Source organism: Chrysemys picta, chromosome 19, assembly GCF_011386835.1.
Source record: "Chrysemys picta bellii isolate R12L10 chromosome 19, ASM1138683v2, whole genome shotgun sequence".
NCBI lineage: Eukaryota > Metazoa > Chordata > Testudines > Emydidae > Chrysemys > Chrysemys picta.
This window is the reverse complement of record NC_088809.1, coordinates 22,683,026-22,700,868: the sequence shown is the minus strand read 5'-3', so window position 1 is coordinate 22,700,868 and position 17,843 is coordinate 22,683,026. Positions and strand designations below refer to the sequence as shown.

The window sequence follows — 17,843 nt, the reverse complement described above, 5'->3', positions numbered from 1 at the left end:
CTCCCTGGGGCGGGGAGCTGGTGGGATGCTGGAATCAGAGGCAGATGGGTGACCGTCACCGCCCGGCAGCCCCCTGCACAGCCCCAGGAAAGCCCGCAGTGCCCGGCCCTAGGGCAGGAGAGGCCAGTGGGCAGCTAGTGACCCTGTGCTGGAGGAGCTGAGCTGGCCGGTGGCAGCAATGCTGCGGAGAGGCAGGGATGGGGCTCTCAGAGTCTGCTGCTCTGCTGGTCAGTCTCTCCAGGGGAGCAGAGCCGTGGACTGGGGACCTGGCTAGTACTTCCTGGCCAATACTTGGTCAGTCATGCCCCCACTTCTCCACAGGGGCAGGCACCTCTGTGTATGGGGTTCGCCCCTCCCCCATGCAGCACTATCTTCCCACAAACCCCTTGAAAGGGGTGCTGAAGACAGGCTTCTGTGGAAGTGGGGGTGCTGGTGCCCCAGAGCCGGTGCCCGGGCGCAGAGCCCAATGCAGATGACCCCAGTGTCCCACAGGACCCCATGACCTGCTGGGACTGTCCCATGGAGGGCGCTAACCCCGCCCCGACAGAGCAGGTCAGGAGTTGTTCCTCATGGGTGTGGTGCTGGGCTTTCTCCCAGCGGGGAGGGGAGTGCTCTGGCCCAACGCCGCCCCCTCCCCATGGCAGGCATTTCTAACTGGACCCCTCAGGTGGGCAGCCGGGCATTCGTGTGACCAGCTCTGGGCACATGCCATCTCCAGGCTGGCCGACAGCAGTGGGCAGAACAGCCAAGGGGCCCCCTGGAAAGGGATGGCTGAGGTTTTGGGGCGGTGCTGCCGGCTGCGCTGCTGGGCATGCGCTTCCGGCTCGGCCACGGCGTCCACGTGCCCACCCGGCTGCCTTCGCCACAGCCAGTACCACCCGGTGCGTGCCTGGGAGCCCGGCGGCTCACCCACGCGATTTAAAAGGGCCCAGGGCCATGGTCGGTGGGTATCAAAGGCAGGGGGAGGATGTACGTCCCCAACAGCCTTGCGTGGCCCTACCCACACTCAATCCCCTTCCTGCTTCCTGGGCTGTGGTGCTGGGGGCTCTTCGCCCCGTGGCCGGGGCCCCAAGCTGGGGGGCAAAGGGGGACTGGCCTGTGCTACAGGGATGGGGGTGGGGCGCGGACAAACGCAGGGCCCAGCACTTCCTCCTAGTGCCGGGCGCCTTCGTTCCAGCCGCTCCTTACCCGCCCCGGCTGGCTCTGCGCAGTCCTCACACTCCCACGGGCCCCTGGTGGCCCCCAGCGAGGAGCAGCGGCGGTGGGTCCCCTGGGAGCCACACGAGTGGCACAGCAGCAGCTCCCACGGGCTGCGAAAGCAAAGAGGTCGGTGTCGGCGTCTCCCAGCTGGAGGCCCAGATCCGCCGAGGGTCCCCAGGCTCCTAACTCCCTTGGGTTTCCGTGGACATTAGGAGCCTAAATACATCTGAGGATCTGGGCTGCAGCCCCGGCTCCTCCCTGCAATGAGATGGCGGAGACCAGAACAAAGGCACCCGCCTCCCTTCGCGCCTGCGGGCCGGCACACCCCATCCGCCAATCGCCAGCCGTTGCTGTGTGACAACAGCTGCGCGGCCAATGGCCAGCAAGGGGCGGGACCTAGACTGAATCCAACCCCACCCCCTCCCCAGCGCAGCATGGACAATGCGTCTGCGGCAAAGCCCTGGGAAGTTAACTGCCTACCCGGCTTCTGCGGATTGCTCTCTGCCGCCCACGTACAGGCAGCAGCCGGCGTCACAGCGGCTGTGTCTGTGATACTGGTCGCTGAACGCGCCGTCTTCCTCCCAGGCGGCGTCCCTGAGGGAGCAATGGGGGGAATTAGCGTTCCTCTAGCAGGCATCCACAGGGTGCTAGCACTGCAAATGCTGGGTACCAGGCTGTAAGCTCCCTGGGGCAAGGACTGTTTCTTTCATCTGTGTTTGTACAGCACCTCGCGTAACGGAGTAATGGCCAGGTGCCAGCTCATGCCAGGTCCCCGTGTCCCAGCCGGGCACTGACAGTTACAGAGCTGGAATCTGTCTGGCTCACTTGTGGGTTAATATTGATAAAATAGGTATAAGAACGGCCATAGTGGGTCAGACCAAAGGTCCATCTAGCCCAGTATCCTGTCTTGCAACAGTGGCCAGTGCCAGGTGCCCCAGAGGGAATGAACAGAACAGGTAACCATCAAGCGATCCATCCCCTGTCACCCATTCCTAGCTTCTGGCAAACAGAGCCTAGGGACACCATCTCTGCCCATCCTAGCTAATAGCCATTGATGGACCTATCCTCCAGGAATTTATCTAGTTAGAATTATAAGAAAGTGGTTAGTGTTTGGAGTCTATCGGATGCTTTTGCATTGCTGCCTGCATTGATCTGACTTGTGATATCTGCGTTCCACGTTGCAATGTAACATTTGAGCGGGTGTCTGTGAGTGTCTGAATCGCTAGACAGGAGAGGGATACTAATTAGCGTGGAGAACTGCTCTTCTACAGAAATTGTTACACGTCTCCCAAAAGAGGAGACCCATCGATCCCAGATGGGCTCTGGGTGGATCTTACAACACCCCACAGCTGGGTTGAGAAACCCTCAACAAAAGGACTCTAAGGATATCCTAAGAGGTTTTTAAGGCCTGGCTTGACAAAGCCCTGGCTGGGATGATTTAGTTGGGGTTGATCCTGCTTTGAGCAGGGGGTTGGACTAGATGACCTCCTGAGATCTCTTCCAACCCTAATCTTCTTTGATTCTATGATTGAAGACTCTTGTTTGTTCTGCTCTCCTCCCCATGAAGTTGAGCCATGGAGGTGGACTCCTATCAGCTGAGTTTGCAGCTCACAGCACATGGCTGGAGGGAGATAAAACCCCAAACCAACGGAAGTAGGATCTCTATGTTGCCGGGACTCTGGGGGGTGGGGCAAGGGGCTTCTAAGCATTAGCAAGAGATCCCAGCTGCTTGGCCTGGGCTAGCCCTCAAGGACAAATAGAGCTTGCTCATTATTAGGGTGACCAGACGTCCCGATTTTATCGGGACTGTCCCGATATTTGTTTCTTTGTCCTGCGTCCCAACCAATGTTTGGTCAGGACACTGGACAAAAAAGAAATTTTGCCCTCCGCTCTGGCGCTCGCACCCCCCGCCCGCCCCGGCTCCACCCTCTCCTTCCCCCCATTGGCTCCCTCCCCAAATCCCCCCCCTGGCCCCGCCTCTTCCCCAACCACGCAGCATTCCTCCTCCCTCCCAGGCTTGCAGCATGGTGGCACAAGCCTGGAGGGAGGGGGTGGCGGCGGTGCCTCGATTCTGGAGCTGGTGAGTCAGCTCCGGCACCCGGGCACCGGGTGGGCAAAGGGGGGCTGGCAAGGGAGGGAGACGGGGGGCTCAGCTGTGAACCCCCTCGCCGCGCCAGAGGGCTTCTGCCCGGGTTGCTGCACCCGGGGCCGGGAGCGCAGCCTGGAGGCTGCTTCAGCCCTGCAGCCCGCGGGGCAGGGCGGTGGGTCCGGTCGGGGGCAGCGCAGAGCGGGCAGGGGCCAGGTGGGCGGCGCGGGGGCGTGGGCCAAATCCCTGCTGCTGCTGGGGAGCCCCACACCTCTCCCTCCCGCTCGCAGCTGCGGCTCCTTCCTGGCGGGACCCGCCCGCCGGCCTGCCCCGTGCACATGCGGCGCGCGTCCAGCTGCTCCTTCCTGGCAGGAGGGAGACTAGGCGCGGGGGACGCGCGCCGCATGTGGCCAGGGCAGCGGGAGGCGCGTCCTGTCGGGAAGGAGCCGCAGCCGCGAGCGGGAGGGAGAGGCGCGGGGCTCCCTGGCAGCAGCGGGGATTCAGCCCCTGCCACCCACCCGGCTCCTGCCCGCTCCACGCTGCCCCCGCCCGGACCCACCGCGCCCCGCATATGCCCGTGGCGGGCCGGGGGGGCGGGAGGCTCCGCTGGGAGGACAGCGCGCGGGGCCGGGGCTTGCTAATGCCCCAGGCCCCTTTAAAACTCTTTTCTTTTTTTTGCTCCGCCCCCCGCTTTTTTTTTGCTCCGCCCCCGTGCCGATATTTTATACTACAAATCTGGTCACCCTACTCATTATAGAAGCCCATGTTCCCTTCTAAAACCTAAGACTGTAACTCGTCAGTGTGTCTATAGTCACTGGCTTTAATCTTGTAAACGGCTCTCTAATTTCCTGTACATCTCCGTAGAGTTTTTATACGATTGCTTGCAAGTGTTGTCTTTGCTGTGAGATCTAAGGTGCAACTGACCTGGGGTAAGTGACTGGTTCTTTGGGACTCAGACTAACTGACTATTGCTGTGATCCTTGGTGTAAGGGGCCATCTATCACGGAGATGTGCTCACCTGGGAGGCAAGGCAGACCGGACACCCAGGGGGACTGTCTGGGACTCTATTCCTGAGGAGTTGGCACTTGGTTGGTGAAATCTAAGCTTAGAACTTGCAACCACTTAGGATTTGTGCCCTGGTTGGTTACAGCCTGCCCTGGTGTTGCCACCATTGGGAGTGTCATAGGGGCCCCATGTACACCTAATAAATCATCAGCATAGTAATAATATACTAAGGCTCCGCGAATCCAGGCTCTTCTGGGGCACCTTCCCTTTGGTCAGTGTGAATCCCCCTCTTGCCATGGCAAGCCTCATGCTGCGGATTCAGCCAGACAAAATGACTCTGAGAACTATTCTGGAGTTTCCAAGGTCATCAGATGTGCTACCAAAATAGACGTGGAAATATAACGCCGCCCGGCAGCTCTTCGAGAACGCTCCCCAGCCACAGACGTCAGCATGCTTTACCACGGAGGTCAGTGCCGTTAGCCCCATGGCACAGTGACTTGTCCGGGATCGGCTAGTAGGAAAGCCAGGAGGAGAAGCCACATTTTGGAAGTGCCAGGCAGGGCCCCGCCCGCCGGCCCATGGCCGCCTTAGCCCCTTTCCAAGCCCTGGAACAGCCGCACTCTTCCCCCTCGTCGCTTTCAGCCTAGGCAGGAGGCGGTTGCGTCCCTGTCTCTGCAGTCTAGGAGCTCTGGTTCTCTCCCAGTGGGGTGCAATTTACAAAGCGGAGGCTGGTGCAGCCTTTTACAGGCCTGTGCTGTGTTACTAAGAGGAGCCCAGAGCTGGGAGCTGGAGTGGGGCCTGGAGCCCTCACCACGAGCCCCAGGCTCTTTTTCCCATTTCACGGCACATTTTCTAAGCAATTGAGGACGGCTGTGATCCTCCAGCCTGAGCTCCTGCATCTCAGGGCAGAGCAGATCACACGGTGAGTCCTGCTTCAAGCCCATATCTTGTGGCTGAGCTAGCGAACAAAGAGCACTAAACTGGGGGGAGAGGTAGATACGCTGGAGGGTAGGGATAGGATACAGAGGGACCTAGACAAATTAGAGGATTGGGCCAAAAGAAACCTGATGAGGTTCAACAAGGACAAGTGCAGAGTCCTGCACTTAGGACGGAAGAATCCCATGCACTGTTACAGGGTGGGGACTGACTGGCTAAGCAGCAGTTCTGCAGAAAAGAACCTGGGGATTACAGTGGACAAGAAGCTGGACATGAGTCAGCAGTGAGCCCTTGCTGCCAAGAAGGCCAATGGCATATTGGGCTGTATTAGTAGGAGCATTGCCAGCAGATCGAGGGACATAATCGTTCCCCTCTATTCGGCATTGGTGAGGCCACACCTGGAGTATTGGACTCCCCACTACAGAAAGGATGTGGACAAATTGGAAAGAGTCCAGCGGAGGGCAACGAAAATGATTAGGGGACTGGGGCACATGACTTATGAAGAGAGGCTGAGGGAACTGGGGTTATTTAGTCTGGAGAAGAGAAGAGTGAGGGGGGATTTGATAGCTGCTTTCAACTACCTGAAGGTGGGGTTCCAAAGAGGATGGATCTAGACTGTTCTCAGTGGTGGCAGATGACAGAACAAGGAGCAATGGTCTCAAGTTGCAGTGGGGGAGGTCTAGGTTGGATATTAGGAAACACTATTTCACTAGGAGGGTGGTGAAGCACTGGAATGGATTACCTAGGGAGGTGGTGGAATCTCCTTCCTTAGATGTTTTTAAGGTCAGGCTTGACAAAGCCCTGGCTGGGATGATTTAGTTGGGGATTGGTCCTGCTTTGAGCAGGGGGTTGGACTAGATGACTTCCTGAGGTCCCTTCCAACCCTGAGATTCTATGATTCTATGAGTTGCTCTTTGTGAAGGTACAAAGGGAACCGACCTGTCAGGGATTTTGATGCCCATTCGAAACATCTCCCTTTGGAATGTCCCCATGTCCCGGCACCTGGGGCATCGGAAATGGTACAAGGCAGCGCGGAGAGCGTGTCCCTGCGGGATAGACACAAACCGGGGAGCAGAGATCACATTCCTGCAGGGGAAAGAGGCGTAAACCCAGCTTGGGGAGGCAGGGCTGTGAATGAGCCATTGACTAGCAAAGAGCAAAAGCAACACGCAACTAGCTCGTGTCGGCAAGTGCTGCTCGCGGACGAAACAAGACCGGGAATAAGAAAATCCCCCGGAGCAGGAGGTGGTGGTGCAGGTTCCCAGCCCCATGAGTTGAGCTCTAGGGTAGTAAATGAGCTGCTAGAAGGGTAGAAAATCATCCTGGAAGTTACCTTCCAAGTAGGGGAACTGGCTCTGCCCCTCCTGTACCAGCCCGACAGCCCATAGCCCCCAGAGCAGTGGGGCCTGGTTCACGCAGTGGAGAGGAGCTGCTGCTCAGGGTGGATATGGGGGTGATAGTAGGCTGCTGCCGGAAGAAGGGTTCACTCTGGGTCCTAGGTGGCTTTCACCTCACCCTTGCTCTGGCCCTTTGCCAAAGTGTTTCTCCAGATAGGAGTTCGAGCCTCCCCCACTGCTGGACTTTGTGGAGGCCCAGGGACCCTGAATAGGACCCTTGTGATCCTAGAACTGCTCCATAAATACTCGCTGCCCGTGTCTGTTCCTGCAACAGCCAGGCAGATACCTCAGGCCGCGCCCCCAGGGACTGTCCCCAAACATTAATATCAGCGAGGGAACATCTAACAGCTACAGCCGGCGCATGGTTTGGCTCGAAGGTTTTCGTGGCCGGGGGGTTTCCAACCCACCCCCAGGAACCAGCGCGGGAAAAGGATTCGCACCTGGATGCAGCCTCGGTGGAACCAGGCGTGCTTGCAAGCCGGGCACACCATGGCGCTGTAGGAGGGTTTGCCTGGCATGGACTCCAAGCAGATGATGCAGATGGTTTCCACCTGTTGCTGCCGCCGTCTCACTCGCTGCACTGGCCGGTGCTTCCAGCAGAAGGATCTGGGATAGGGACAGCACGAGGACAGAGCCGATAGGTGCTACAGTCACTAGATCATGCCTGGGGCTGCAGAGGCCGCGGGCTGCAGTGGGAGCTCCACTGCTCTGGGAGTAGGGTGGCCAACTTTCTATTTGCAGAAAACCGAACACCCCTGCCCCGCCCCCTGCCCCGCCCCTTTTATGAGGTCATGCTCCCCCACTCACTCCGTCCCCCTCCCCAGAGGTTAAAGGAAGCCGATACAGTCCGGTACGGTGTTCTGGCAAGAAAGTGTTGCCTGTACCGGCAGGGCCGCTGATGGGGGGGCCAAAAGCGGCAGTTGCCCTGGGGCCTGGCGATTTAAAAGGGCCCTGGGCTCCCGGCAGCGATTTAAAGGGCCCAGGGCTCCAGCCGCAGGCGTGGTAGCGGCAGCAGTGTCCGGGAGCCCCGGGCCCTTTAAATCACTACTGAAGCTCTGGGCGGCGCGGGCCGGGCAGCGCTGAAGGGCTGGCTGGGGGATTTTGGCCCCAGTCCCCACCCTTCCACCTGAGGCCCTGCCCCTTTCGCCCGAGGCCCTGCCCTTTCCGGGGGCCAAGCGCCACCCCTGCCTTGCCCAGGACCCCGGCTGCTCTGCGTACTGGTAAGTCATCTAAGTTACTTTCGCCCCTGCCCCTCCCTTCATCCCTCGCTCTCCCCCACCCTCGCTCACACGCTCATTTTCACCGGGGTGGGGCAGGAGGTTGGGGTGCGGCGGGGAGTGGCGGTGAGGACTCCAGCTGCGGGTACAGGTAGGGGCTCTGGGGTGGGGCCGGAGATGAGGGGTTCAGGGTGCAGGAGTGGGCCCCGGGCTGGGGAAGGGGGTTGAGGTGCAGGAGGGGGTGCAGGGTGCAGGTTCCAGGCAGCGCTTATCTCAGGTGGCTCCTGGGAAACTGCTGGCATCTCCCTCCGGCTCCTAAGCAGAGGCGCAACCACGTGGCTCCCTGCAGGCACCGCCTCCTCAGCTCCCGTTGGCCGCAGTTCCTGGCCAATGGGAGCAGCTGATCTGGCACTGGGGGTGGGAGCAGCGTGCAGAGACCCAGTGATCATCCCTCTGCCTAGGAGTCAGAGGGAGATGGCAGCAGCTTCCCGAGAGTCGCGCGGAGCCGTTAGGGAGCCTGCCTGTGCCACCAACCGGATGTTTAGTGGCCCAGTCAGTAGTGCTGACCAGAGCTGCCAGGGTCCCTTTACGACCGGGTGGTCTGCTCGAAAACTGGACACCTGGCAATGGGGAGCGGTTGCAGCATTTTAGAGCTCTTAATCTCCTTGTGCCTCTGGTGCAGAGGCAAGCACTGGTGCCAAGAATCCACACACCCAGGGAGTTTGGCTGCAATTGTATTCTTTTGGAAAAGAGGGGGAAAAAAACACGATTTTCCAACCCCTACACTCGGAATCCGTGCCAGACCTTTGAAGGCTGCTCCTGATATCGGAGTCTCTCAGTACTGGAGCCATCCCTTGGTTTGCCCCTGTAATGCCAGCTACAGGGCTCTGCCCCCCCCCCAGTGCCAGGGAAGGCCTGGAAGGGCCCCTGTGCCCCACAGTCGTGCTGTCACCAGCATTTTCACAAGACACCCGCTACCCCAGGGGTGTTTTTGACTGGTGTGTTGTGTCCCCTGCAAAAGCTGACAGAGCCCTTCGCTCCGAGAGGTGCTAAGTAGGCTTCCAATCAGAGACTTTGCAGCCACACTTACTTAAACTCCCCGAAGAACTGATAGATGCAGCCTCTCTCGGAGCCGCAGGGGAAATGGAAGTTCTTGGTGCACTTCCTGCCCTGGCAGGCGACGGACGCCCCTTTGCAGCCGCACACACAGCAGGTCTGGAAACAACGGGACGGTGAGCAGAACAGGCTCCCAAGGTCCCCGCCACAGCCCTTTGGAGACTAAGGGACTCCTCCGACCGGCTTCATGTCCTACATCCACACCTGGGGGATCACTGTCCCTGCCATGCTAGGGAATCCGTGGAGATCACAAAAAGTCTCGGGGTGGGAATGTCACACACAGAGCTGGGGGGAAAAGAGGCTACCTCTCCCCCCGGGAATGCTGAGATTTCTAAACGGCATTTTGTCCCAGATTGGGAGGGGGAGTCGAAATCTCAGAATCATTCGCAAAACAAAATCTTCCAAAAAGATTTCCTTGCCACTCTTAGATTATATTGTAGGGTCACAGAAAGATAGGACTGGAAGGGACCTCCCCAGCCCAGCTTAGCCATTAACAAAAGTCAAACCAGGAGAGTCTAAATGACACATTTTGATAATTGCCCGTCCAATATGTGGGTGACATGGAGACGTTCCCACCAAACATTGTAGTTTTGTCAACTCAGCATTTTTCAGCCAACATATGTGTTGTCAGACAGCGTTTGCTCGGCTAGCATCACACTAGCTCCTGTGCAGGCAGGAGGGCTGGGAGCCAGGGGCCCACGTCCTACCTCAGTCTCTCTGCACTCCTGCCCCTTGCAACTAGGGTTCCAACTTTCTAATCACACAAAACCGAACACACTTGCCCCGCCCCCTGCCTTGCCCCTTCCCCAAGGCCCCGCCCCACTCACTCCATCCCCCCTCCCTCACTCGCTCATTTTCACTGGGCTGAGGCAGGGGCTTGGGGCGTGGGAGTGGGTGAGAGCTCAGGGCGGCGCTCACCTCAGGCGGCTCCCAGAAGCGGCGACATGTCCCTTGGTTCCTAGGTGGAGGCGTGGCCAGGCAGCTCTGTGTGCTGTCCCCATTGGTAGGTGCTGCCCCAACAGCTCCCATTGGCTGCGGTTCCCAGCCAATAGGAGCTGCAGAGCCAGCACTCGGGGTGGGGGCAGCACACAGAGCCCCCTGGCCACCCCTGTGCCTAGGAGCTGTAGGGACGTGCCAGCTGCTTCCAGGAGCTGTGTGGAGCCAGGTAGGGAGCCTGCCAGCCCCAGCCTCCGGACTTTAAATGGCCCAGTCAGCACCGCTGCCAGAGTCCCTTTTCAACCAGGTGTTCTGGTCGAAAACCGGACACCTGGCAAACCTACCCAGAGCCTCCTCCTCCCCTTCCCCTGCTCGGACCCCCCACCTCTCTCCCTTCCCTGTGTAGCGAATCCCCTCCCAACTAACTCCAGCCCCCACGACATTTGCCACCATCACATTGTTCTCTCTGCTTGTGTGTGATACCCCACCCTGGGCCTGGCCTGTCTAGTTAGTCGCTACACTAATGAGGGGGGGGGATAGCTTAGTGGTTTGAGCATTGGCCTGCCAAGCCCAGGGTTGTGAGTTCAATCCTTGAGGGGGCCAGTTAGGGATCTGGGGCAAAAATCAGTACTTGGTCCTGCTAGTGAAGGCAGGGGGCTGGACTTGATGACCTTTCAAGGTCCCTTCCAGTTCTATGAGATAGGTATATCACTCCTGGGGACCAGCTACTCCCCTGGGTCTGTCCCTGCTCTTGGCTGGTCTCTAGGCACTACTGTAATAACCATGCTAGATAATAATAATACAGCAGGACTCGGCCTCACCTTCTGAACTGCCCGCTTCAATTCCTGCCTGATGTCCGGATACAGGAACCCGTAAAATCCCTCCTCATCCTTCCCCCTCTGGACCAGCCCGCTGGCGTGGTACTGGAACACAGGAGCATTGGCACACTGTAACCTCTCTCTCGTCCCCAGAAATTCCAGCCTGGACCTGAGAAACCTCCGTCGCCACATTTTCACCCCAAACCACAAGGAGTCCCCACAAAAAAGTTTCCATTCAACATATCAGCATTTCCCGATGAATTTTTTTTTTTGGTGAGAATAAATCCCCCCTCCCCCCAGCTCTAATTAACGACTCTAAATGAGCCGAGCTGCTTAACGGCTAGTAAGCCGGGGATTTGCAAGGGGTCTAAGGCTTCGCTGCAGCAACTTCTGCACCCGTCAAAAGCACAACTGCAGCTCAACTGGATGGGAAAACAGGGAGGAAAGGGAGCCGTGCTGAGGGGACTTCTCCCAGGTGAGCCAGGACACTTAACAATCTGATGCTGTTTAAGTTCGTTATAAGAAGATCCCGGCTCTCTGGATCTCATTCTATATTTTTAATAAAACAGTGCGTTCAACTGAAAATGCAACGTCCTTCATTTCGAGGGGTGTCCCTCATTCGGAGAGTCTCTGCCCTTCGGGGCTCATTTCAGAGTCCCGGGATTGAGAAGTCTGGAGCTGGCCCAGTCGGAAGTTCGGAGGAGAGCAAAGAAGGTGCTGGTTGTCCTGGAATGCTAACCTGTGTGAGACTGGTCGGCAGCTAGGTGGCGCTGCGTGGGACATACCGTATCTGGGGCTAGCCTCAGCCAACCTGCCTGAGCATTAAAGCGTCCTCCGGCGAACACAACTGGTGGCTTTCTCTGAGAAGGAAGCTCTGGCCTCAGTCTATATCTGATGCAGACGCCTGACCTGCTAGTAGCAGCCCTGCCATCTACCATGCACATGACACTGACCTTCGAAAAAGGGTACCGGGAGCAACCCGGACAGTTTCTGTGTGGTAAATCTCATTTAAATCCCAGTTATGCAAGGGGGCAAATGTGAGGAAGTTGGTAAGTGTCAAGAGGATAGATGCAACCACGAGCAATAAGCGGCTTTGGGTGCCTGTGAGGAACAAATCAGGAGGTTTGGGCGCCTTTCAATGTAGGTCAGGGGTTTGTTACAGAAGTGAGTGGGTGAGATTCTGTGGCCTGCGTTGTGCAGGAGGTCAGACCAGATGATCATAATGGTCCCATCTGACCTTAAAGTCTATGAGTCTGTGATGCTAAAGCACTCAGGCATTTTTGAAAATTTTCCCTGGTCACCCTAGAAAACAGATCTGTGATGGAGAGTAAAAACCAGGGCCGGCTCTAACTTTTTTGCCGCCCCAGGCAAAAAAAAAAGAGCGCAATCCCGCCATAATACACTCCCCCCTGAGTGCGCTGCGCTGCCGAAACTCCCGCCCCTCCCCCGAGCATCGCGCCGCCAAAACCCCTGTCCCCCCTCCCCCCCCAGTGCCGCACTGGGCTGCCGAACCCCCCGCCCCCAGTGCCGCGCCGCCGAAACCCCTGCCCCCCCCGAGCGCTGCGCCGCCCAACCCCCCCCCCCCGAGTGCCACGCCACACCGCCCAACATCCCCCTCCCCCAAGCGCCATGCCACCCAAACCCCGAGCGCTGGGCCGCGCCAGGCTGCCCAAAATCCGAGTGCCGCGCCGTGCCAACCCCTGCCCCTGCCAGCGCACGCCGCCGAAGCCCCCGCCCCCCCGTGCTGCGCCGCTGAAACAAAAACAAACAAACAAAAAACCTCGAGCGCCGCCCCACCGAACCAAAAAAACCAAAAAACCCCGAGCGCCCCCGCCACCCCAAGATTGGCTGCCCCTTCCAAGATGCCGCCCCAAGCACGTGCTTGGTCGGCTGGTGCCTGGGGGTTAAATAGTGACTTTGGGCTCACTTTCAATGTAATTAGCAAGGCAGTGACAAGAAGGGATTGCTGTCCTAGTTTGCATTCGACAAATCCTTCGATTCGGTGCCGCGCCGTTCAAAAATCCACTTGAATCGGCTTGGGTGTGAAAACAGGCAGCTGGCGACAAAGGGTTATAATAATAATGGGCAGCAGAACAAGTTGGGCAGAAATTCTAGGAGGCCAGGCGGCCTGGTGCTAAATAGGGTCCTTTACCCTTCGGGTTGGCGGTCCCTGACGGGTCTGTCATGCATGTTTCCAAGGACGGTACGTGCTGCACCTTGAAACTCATGATAGCCACGTCTGAGCAAAGCCGCTCATGAGGGCAATGAAGGTCTAGGAATGACCGTGAGGAGCAAGAGCTCAGAGCAGAAGCCAGCCAGCATTATACAAAGGTCTGGGGTCTCAGCCCAAAGAGATGGCCGTTCCTCTCCGTACAGCCACAGCGAGATCACAGCCGGAATGCGACAGCCAGGTCAGGGCAGCCCAGCATCAGGCAGAGAGAGGCAAACTGGGGGGGATGCAGAGAAAAGCAGCCAATGGGCTGGCTGGATGAATTAGTGAGGTCAGATGAACAGAGCAACTTCCCAGGCTCTGGGATGGACTCTCCATGCCTGGGAATTTTAAAACTGAGACTGGACACATTTCCACGAGATATGCTCTAGTTCAAAAAGGGATTAACTCTGGGACAGGGCAGCCTAGCGACAATCACAAGGGAGCAGCCATCTCTCTGTGCTGCGGGATCCAGGAAAGGGCTGAATGCACCCAAGCAGGAGCGCTGAGCGGTGGCCCAAGGAGGTGCAGTATAATAATAGCAGGTGAAATCTTGGCTCTGGGGGAGGTTTGCCAGGGATGTGGGTGGGGCCAGGACTCCACCCCGGGACCCTGCGAGGTGAGTGGTGGGAGTCTCGTCGAGTGGGTCATTGAGATGCAGGTGGATCAGCCCGGCCCCTCGGGAGAACCATCAGCCCCCGGGGAAAGGGAGAGCTACTCACCAGGCAGTTCTCGTGCACACACAGCTTACCCCGCTGGCATTTCTGCCCGTAGGTGTCGGGGTCGGAGTCAGCCCGGTGGCAGAGCCCGCACTCTGCAGGGGAGGGAAAGGAGACGCCGCTGAATCAGACAAGCTGCTCCTGGGCACGGCAGTCCTGGCACAGCCATCCTGGGGTGGGGAGCAGCTACCAGGGACGAACAGCGACTCCCGCCGGCCAACGGGGGAATCACGCTGATGGAATGCCGAGGCCTGCCCACTCCCCGGCTGGCTGGGACGCAGGGGCTCAGTGGGGCTGTCAGATGGAGTCAAACAGCAGCGTGGAAAGAGCAGCGGGATGTGTTGATAGGGATGTGGCCAGGTAAGCTCACCAGTACCCAGGGTGAGATACACGTCCCCGTGTGGGATTGTTACTTATCAGTGCTAATACTGGCGCTGGGTGCAGTACATCATGGACTCACATCCAACCCAGAGCCCCCTACATCTCCCCAATGGATCCGGAGCTTCTCCAGTACCCATCCACACCAGATCTGGATCCCCTCCTCACAGCCAACCCAGAGCCCTCTGGCCACCCCCAACGGCTCTGGAGCTCCCCCAACACCCCCACATACCAGATCTAGGTCCCCGCCTGTCACAGCGGGAATAATCTGGCCCGTTCTGGAGCTCCCTAAATCACTCTCTGGCCTCTGCAGCCGCTGCTCTGCACTGTAATGTGCCTTCCCCTTGCTTTACCCTCTGCTCCCCCTGCCCCTTCCCTTTGTTCACTGTCACCCACGGACTGCGCCCTTCCCTTCCCCCTGCATGGTCTCCGTTACAACAGCAGTTCCCTCCCAGAGGGGAAGGCCGGCCCCATGCATGGACCCCTTCCTCTGGCTCCCCAGCATGGCTCACAGCGAGTGCCACTGCCCAGGGATGCGCTCGCGTTGCCCCTGCTACAGCCCCACCGCAAGGGAGTTTATTCTCACCCTCCTCCTTCAGCTTCAGGGCCCGGCGGTTCATTTCCGGAGCGCTGCAAAAAACAAGGAGGGTTTCATAGAATCATAGAAGATTAGGGTTGGAAGAGACTTCCGGAGGTCATCTAGTCCAACCCTCTGCTCAAAGCTAACTAAATCTAAATCTAACTAAATCAACTAAATCATCCCAGCCAGGGCTTTGTCAAGCCGGGCCTTAAAAACCTCTAAGGAAGGAGATTCCACCACCTCCCTAGGGAACCCATTCCAGTGCTTCACCACCCTCCTAGTGAAATAGTGTTTCCTAATATCCAACCTAAACCTCCCCCTCTGCAACTTGAGACCATTACTCCTTGTTCTGTCATCTGGTACCACTGAGAACAGTCTAGATTCATCCTCTTTGGAACCCCCCTTCAGGTAGTTGAAGGCTGCTTTCAATCAGCTCCTGGGAAGCCATTGTGCCGTGACTACACTATTGGATTCTAGTTGGATTCATGGGGTAGCTTTGAGGAGCTGGCTAGTCCTAGCTTAAAGAGGTAGGCTGGGAGGTGGGTTCAATTCCTGCCTCTGCTACAGACGGCATCTATGTCCTTGGGCAAATCTGTTAATCCCTTCATTTCTCCCACCTGTAAAAGGGAGCTCAGACTCCTTCCACCCTTTGCTTGTTTAGATTGTACACGCTACGGGGCAGGGCCTGTCTCTTGAGGTTTGTTTGTACAGCACCTGGCGCAATGGGACTCTGAGCTCTCGAGGTGCCTGGTCTGGACAATTGAAAACTCCCATCTCTCCCATGGAGTTTCCTGCATCTCCAACTAGGCCCCATCCGGAAATCACCCTCAAGCTGGTTTTTGGAGGAAGAGGCTCCTTTGACCGGGATTGGCCGCCTACCTCCGCATTTACCCCAGACGTCATTAGTCTCAACCCCACACAAAGGCAGGGGAGGCCTTATCTGGTGTGATTTTGGTGATGTCTGGGGAAAGGTCTCTCCTCTGGGGCAGGAAGGCTCATGATGGTCATTTCTGGTCCCTCCCATACCTTGTGTGCAAGAAGCCACGCGTCACTGGCAGGCCCTCCTGCAGGAGGAGTTATTGGGTGGTTTACTTGGACTGTGAGCTCCTCGGGGCAGGGGAAATCATGCAGCGCCTTAGCAAAAGGGGGCCCCGAGCCAGGTGTGCAGCTCCTAGGCTCTACGGTAATACAAATAATCGTAATGTTCTGGTTGGTCAATAGCGCCGAATCTTTTTCCTTTTACTAGCGAAAGCCACATCCTCCTGGCATGTGCTCTGTCCCCATCTAGCAGTGGCTAGGTCAGACGGAGATTGATGAGCCTGCTACAGCCATAGCTAAAAAAGCCATGGCCTTTAGCTCAGGTGGTAGAGGCTCATTGAATACTGATCCCGAGGGCCCAGGTTTGATCTCTGTAGCTGGCAACCCGCCCAGCTGTGCTAGTGTTACAGTAGCGAGAAATGAGAAAAGACTCGTGGGCGCAGTTCCCCTTTCCTGCTCTCTACACATTCTCCCCACATCCTTCCCCTTAGGGAGAAGGTTAGGCCCCTCACTTGGGTCTCAGGAGACAGGTTCAAGTCCCTGCTTTGACACCGACTTCTTATGTGACCTTGGCCAAGTCCCTTGATCTTTCTGAGCTTTGGTTCCCTGTCTGCATAACAGGGATTTTAGCACTGCCCTGCCGTGCGAGGTTGTGAGACTAAATGAAGGCATGTGAGGTGCTCAGACAGTGTGGTGAGAGGGGCCAGATAAATACCTCAGATAGGTAGATCTGACAGGGGCGGTGACCTTATTAAGGTATAAGGTATCACATACTCACTTCAGACCGGTCTGCGGTCTGCTCTGCCCCCGCTCCTGGTAGCTGCCAAGTGCTGTCCGGCTGTGGCGTGTCATTTCATTATTCCAGGGCTTTGCATTCACTGGGGGGAAGGGCAGAGGCAGGGGTCCAGACCCTCGTCTTACCTAGGGAAAAAGCAATATTTAGTGACGATTGCTCGAAATACATTTAAAAAACATCACACCCCAATCCAGGGCAGGCAAAACAAATCTGCCTTTTTCCTTTATTAACTGAAAGAGCCAACCCTTCGGTCTCTGGGCAGATAAGGAACAAATGTTATGCACTAGAAACCAACTGGCTTCTAACAGCTACTGAAACAAAGCAAAGGAGCTCAAAGACCATGCAGCTGCCAGAATAATACTTCTAGGACACAGCTGACAGGAGGCCAAACGCTGCAGACCCCAAGAATCTCGGACCAGTGAAAACAGACCAGGACCCATCAATGACTACAGGGGACTCCATGAGACTATGACATCCAGGGCTGGAGGGTAAGCACCTGCCGAGACTCATTTGGGACAAGCTCCCAGGGCCCACACCACACAATGGGGATGCAACACCCATCGTGTGCGTCCCGGGGCTCAGCAAATCCACCTTCCCCAGCGACGGAGCTACCGCGAGGTCCTAGCAGTGGTGTCCCCATGGAGCGCTCCACCCTGCACTCCCCTGTCCACGCCCCGGCTGGGTTCTGAAGGCTTTGTTCTCTGGCGCTAGGCAGGTGCTAGCCGGATCCTTACGGGGAAGGGAGACACGTTGGTGTCTATAAGGGAAGTGTCTATCGCTGAGTCTCACACTAGGTGTCCTCCGGGGAAATACTTATGTCCGTGTCCATTGGATCTGGAGCCAAATTCACGGCGGACACTCAGCAGGACTCCAGCCCTTTGCATGTGTAACCCAATCAGCGGGGAGCTCCGTCCCCGTCTCACAGGGGCGTTGGAACAGGTTTTATGGGGGGGGGGGGGTGCTGAAAGCCACTGAACAAAACTGTACACCCTGTGTACGATGGAATCCACTTCAAGCCAGCACCCCCAGTTCCAGCACCCCTGCGGTCTCGCGGTGGTTGGGCCCCATATAGCGCTTGCTGAGCCTGCTACAGCCTTGACCACCAGAGGTGGGTCTTTGAGCTCAGACAGTAGAAGGTCCCGCGCTTGGACTCAGAGGTCTCAAGTTCAGTGCCCGGCCCAGGGGTGTAGAATTACACATCCCTGAACACTCACCTGCTTCCCTCTGGGAGCCTGGTCTTGCAAGGGTTAAGTCTGTTGCCATGTGCAACTCCTGTGGCCTGCAATCCCCATAGCAACCAGGTAAATACACAGCCCATTGACATGTCACCAGTGACCTAGGCAGGAATCCAGGTTCAAAGTGCCCCCTACTGGATGGGACCAGAGCTACACAGCTGCATGTCACAGCACTGT

The 17,843-nt window shown here is 57.5% G+C and overlaps 1 protein-coding gene across 1 annotated transcript in view; it reads right to left on the bottom strand.

The window, feature by feature from the left end:
- LOC103307124 (PHD finger protein 7) overlaps nucleotides 1-14,637 on the bottom strand; it is a 210,594-nt gene extending 195,957 nt beyond the window's left edge. The window contains exons 1-8 of the mRNA XM_065573512.1: nucleotides 14,604-14,637; nucleotides 13,643-13,734; nucleotides 10,715-10,816; nucleotides 8,932-9,056; nucleotides 7,032-7,230; nucleotides 6,167-6,273; nucleotides 1,681-1,794; nucleotides 1,189-1,409 (exon numbers count right to left, since the gene is read on the bottom strand). Coding sequence (XP_065429584.1) covers nucleotides 1,189-1,409; nucleotides 1,681-1,794; nucleotides 6,167-6,273; nucleotides 7,032-7,230; nucleotides 8,932-9,056; nucleotides 10,715-10,816; nucleotides 13,643-13,734; nucleotides 14,604-14,637 — 994 coding nt within the window. The remainder of the gene's footprint in view (nucleotides 1-1,188; nucleotides 1,410-1,680; nucleotides 1,795-6,166; nucleotides 6,274-7,031; nucleotides 7,231-8,931; nucleotides 9,057-10,714; nucleotides 10,817-13,642; nucleotides 13,735-14,603) is intronic.
- Nucleotides 14,638-17,843: the final 3,206 nt, after the last annotated feature.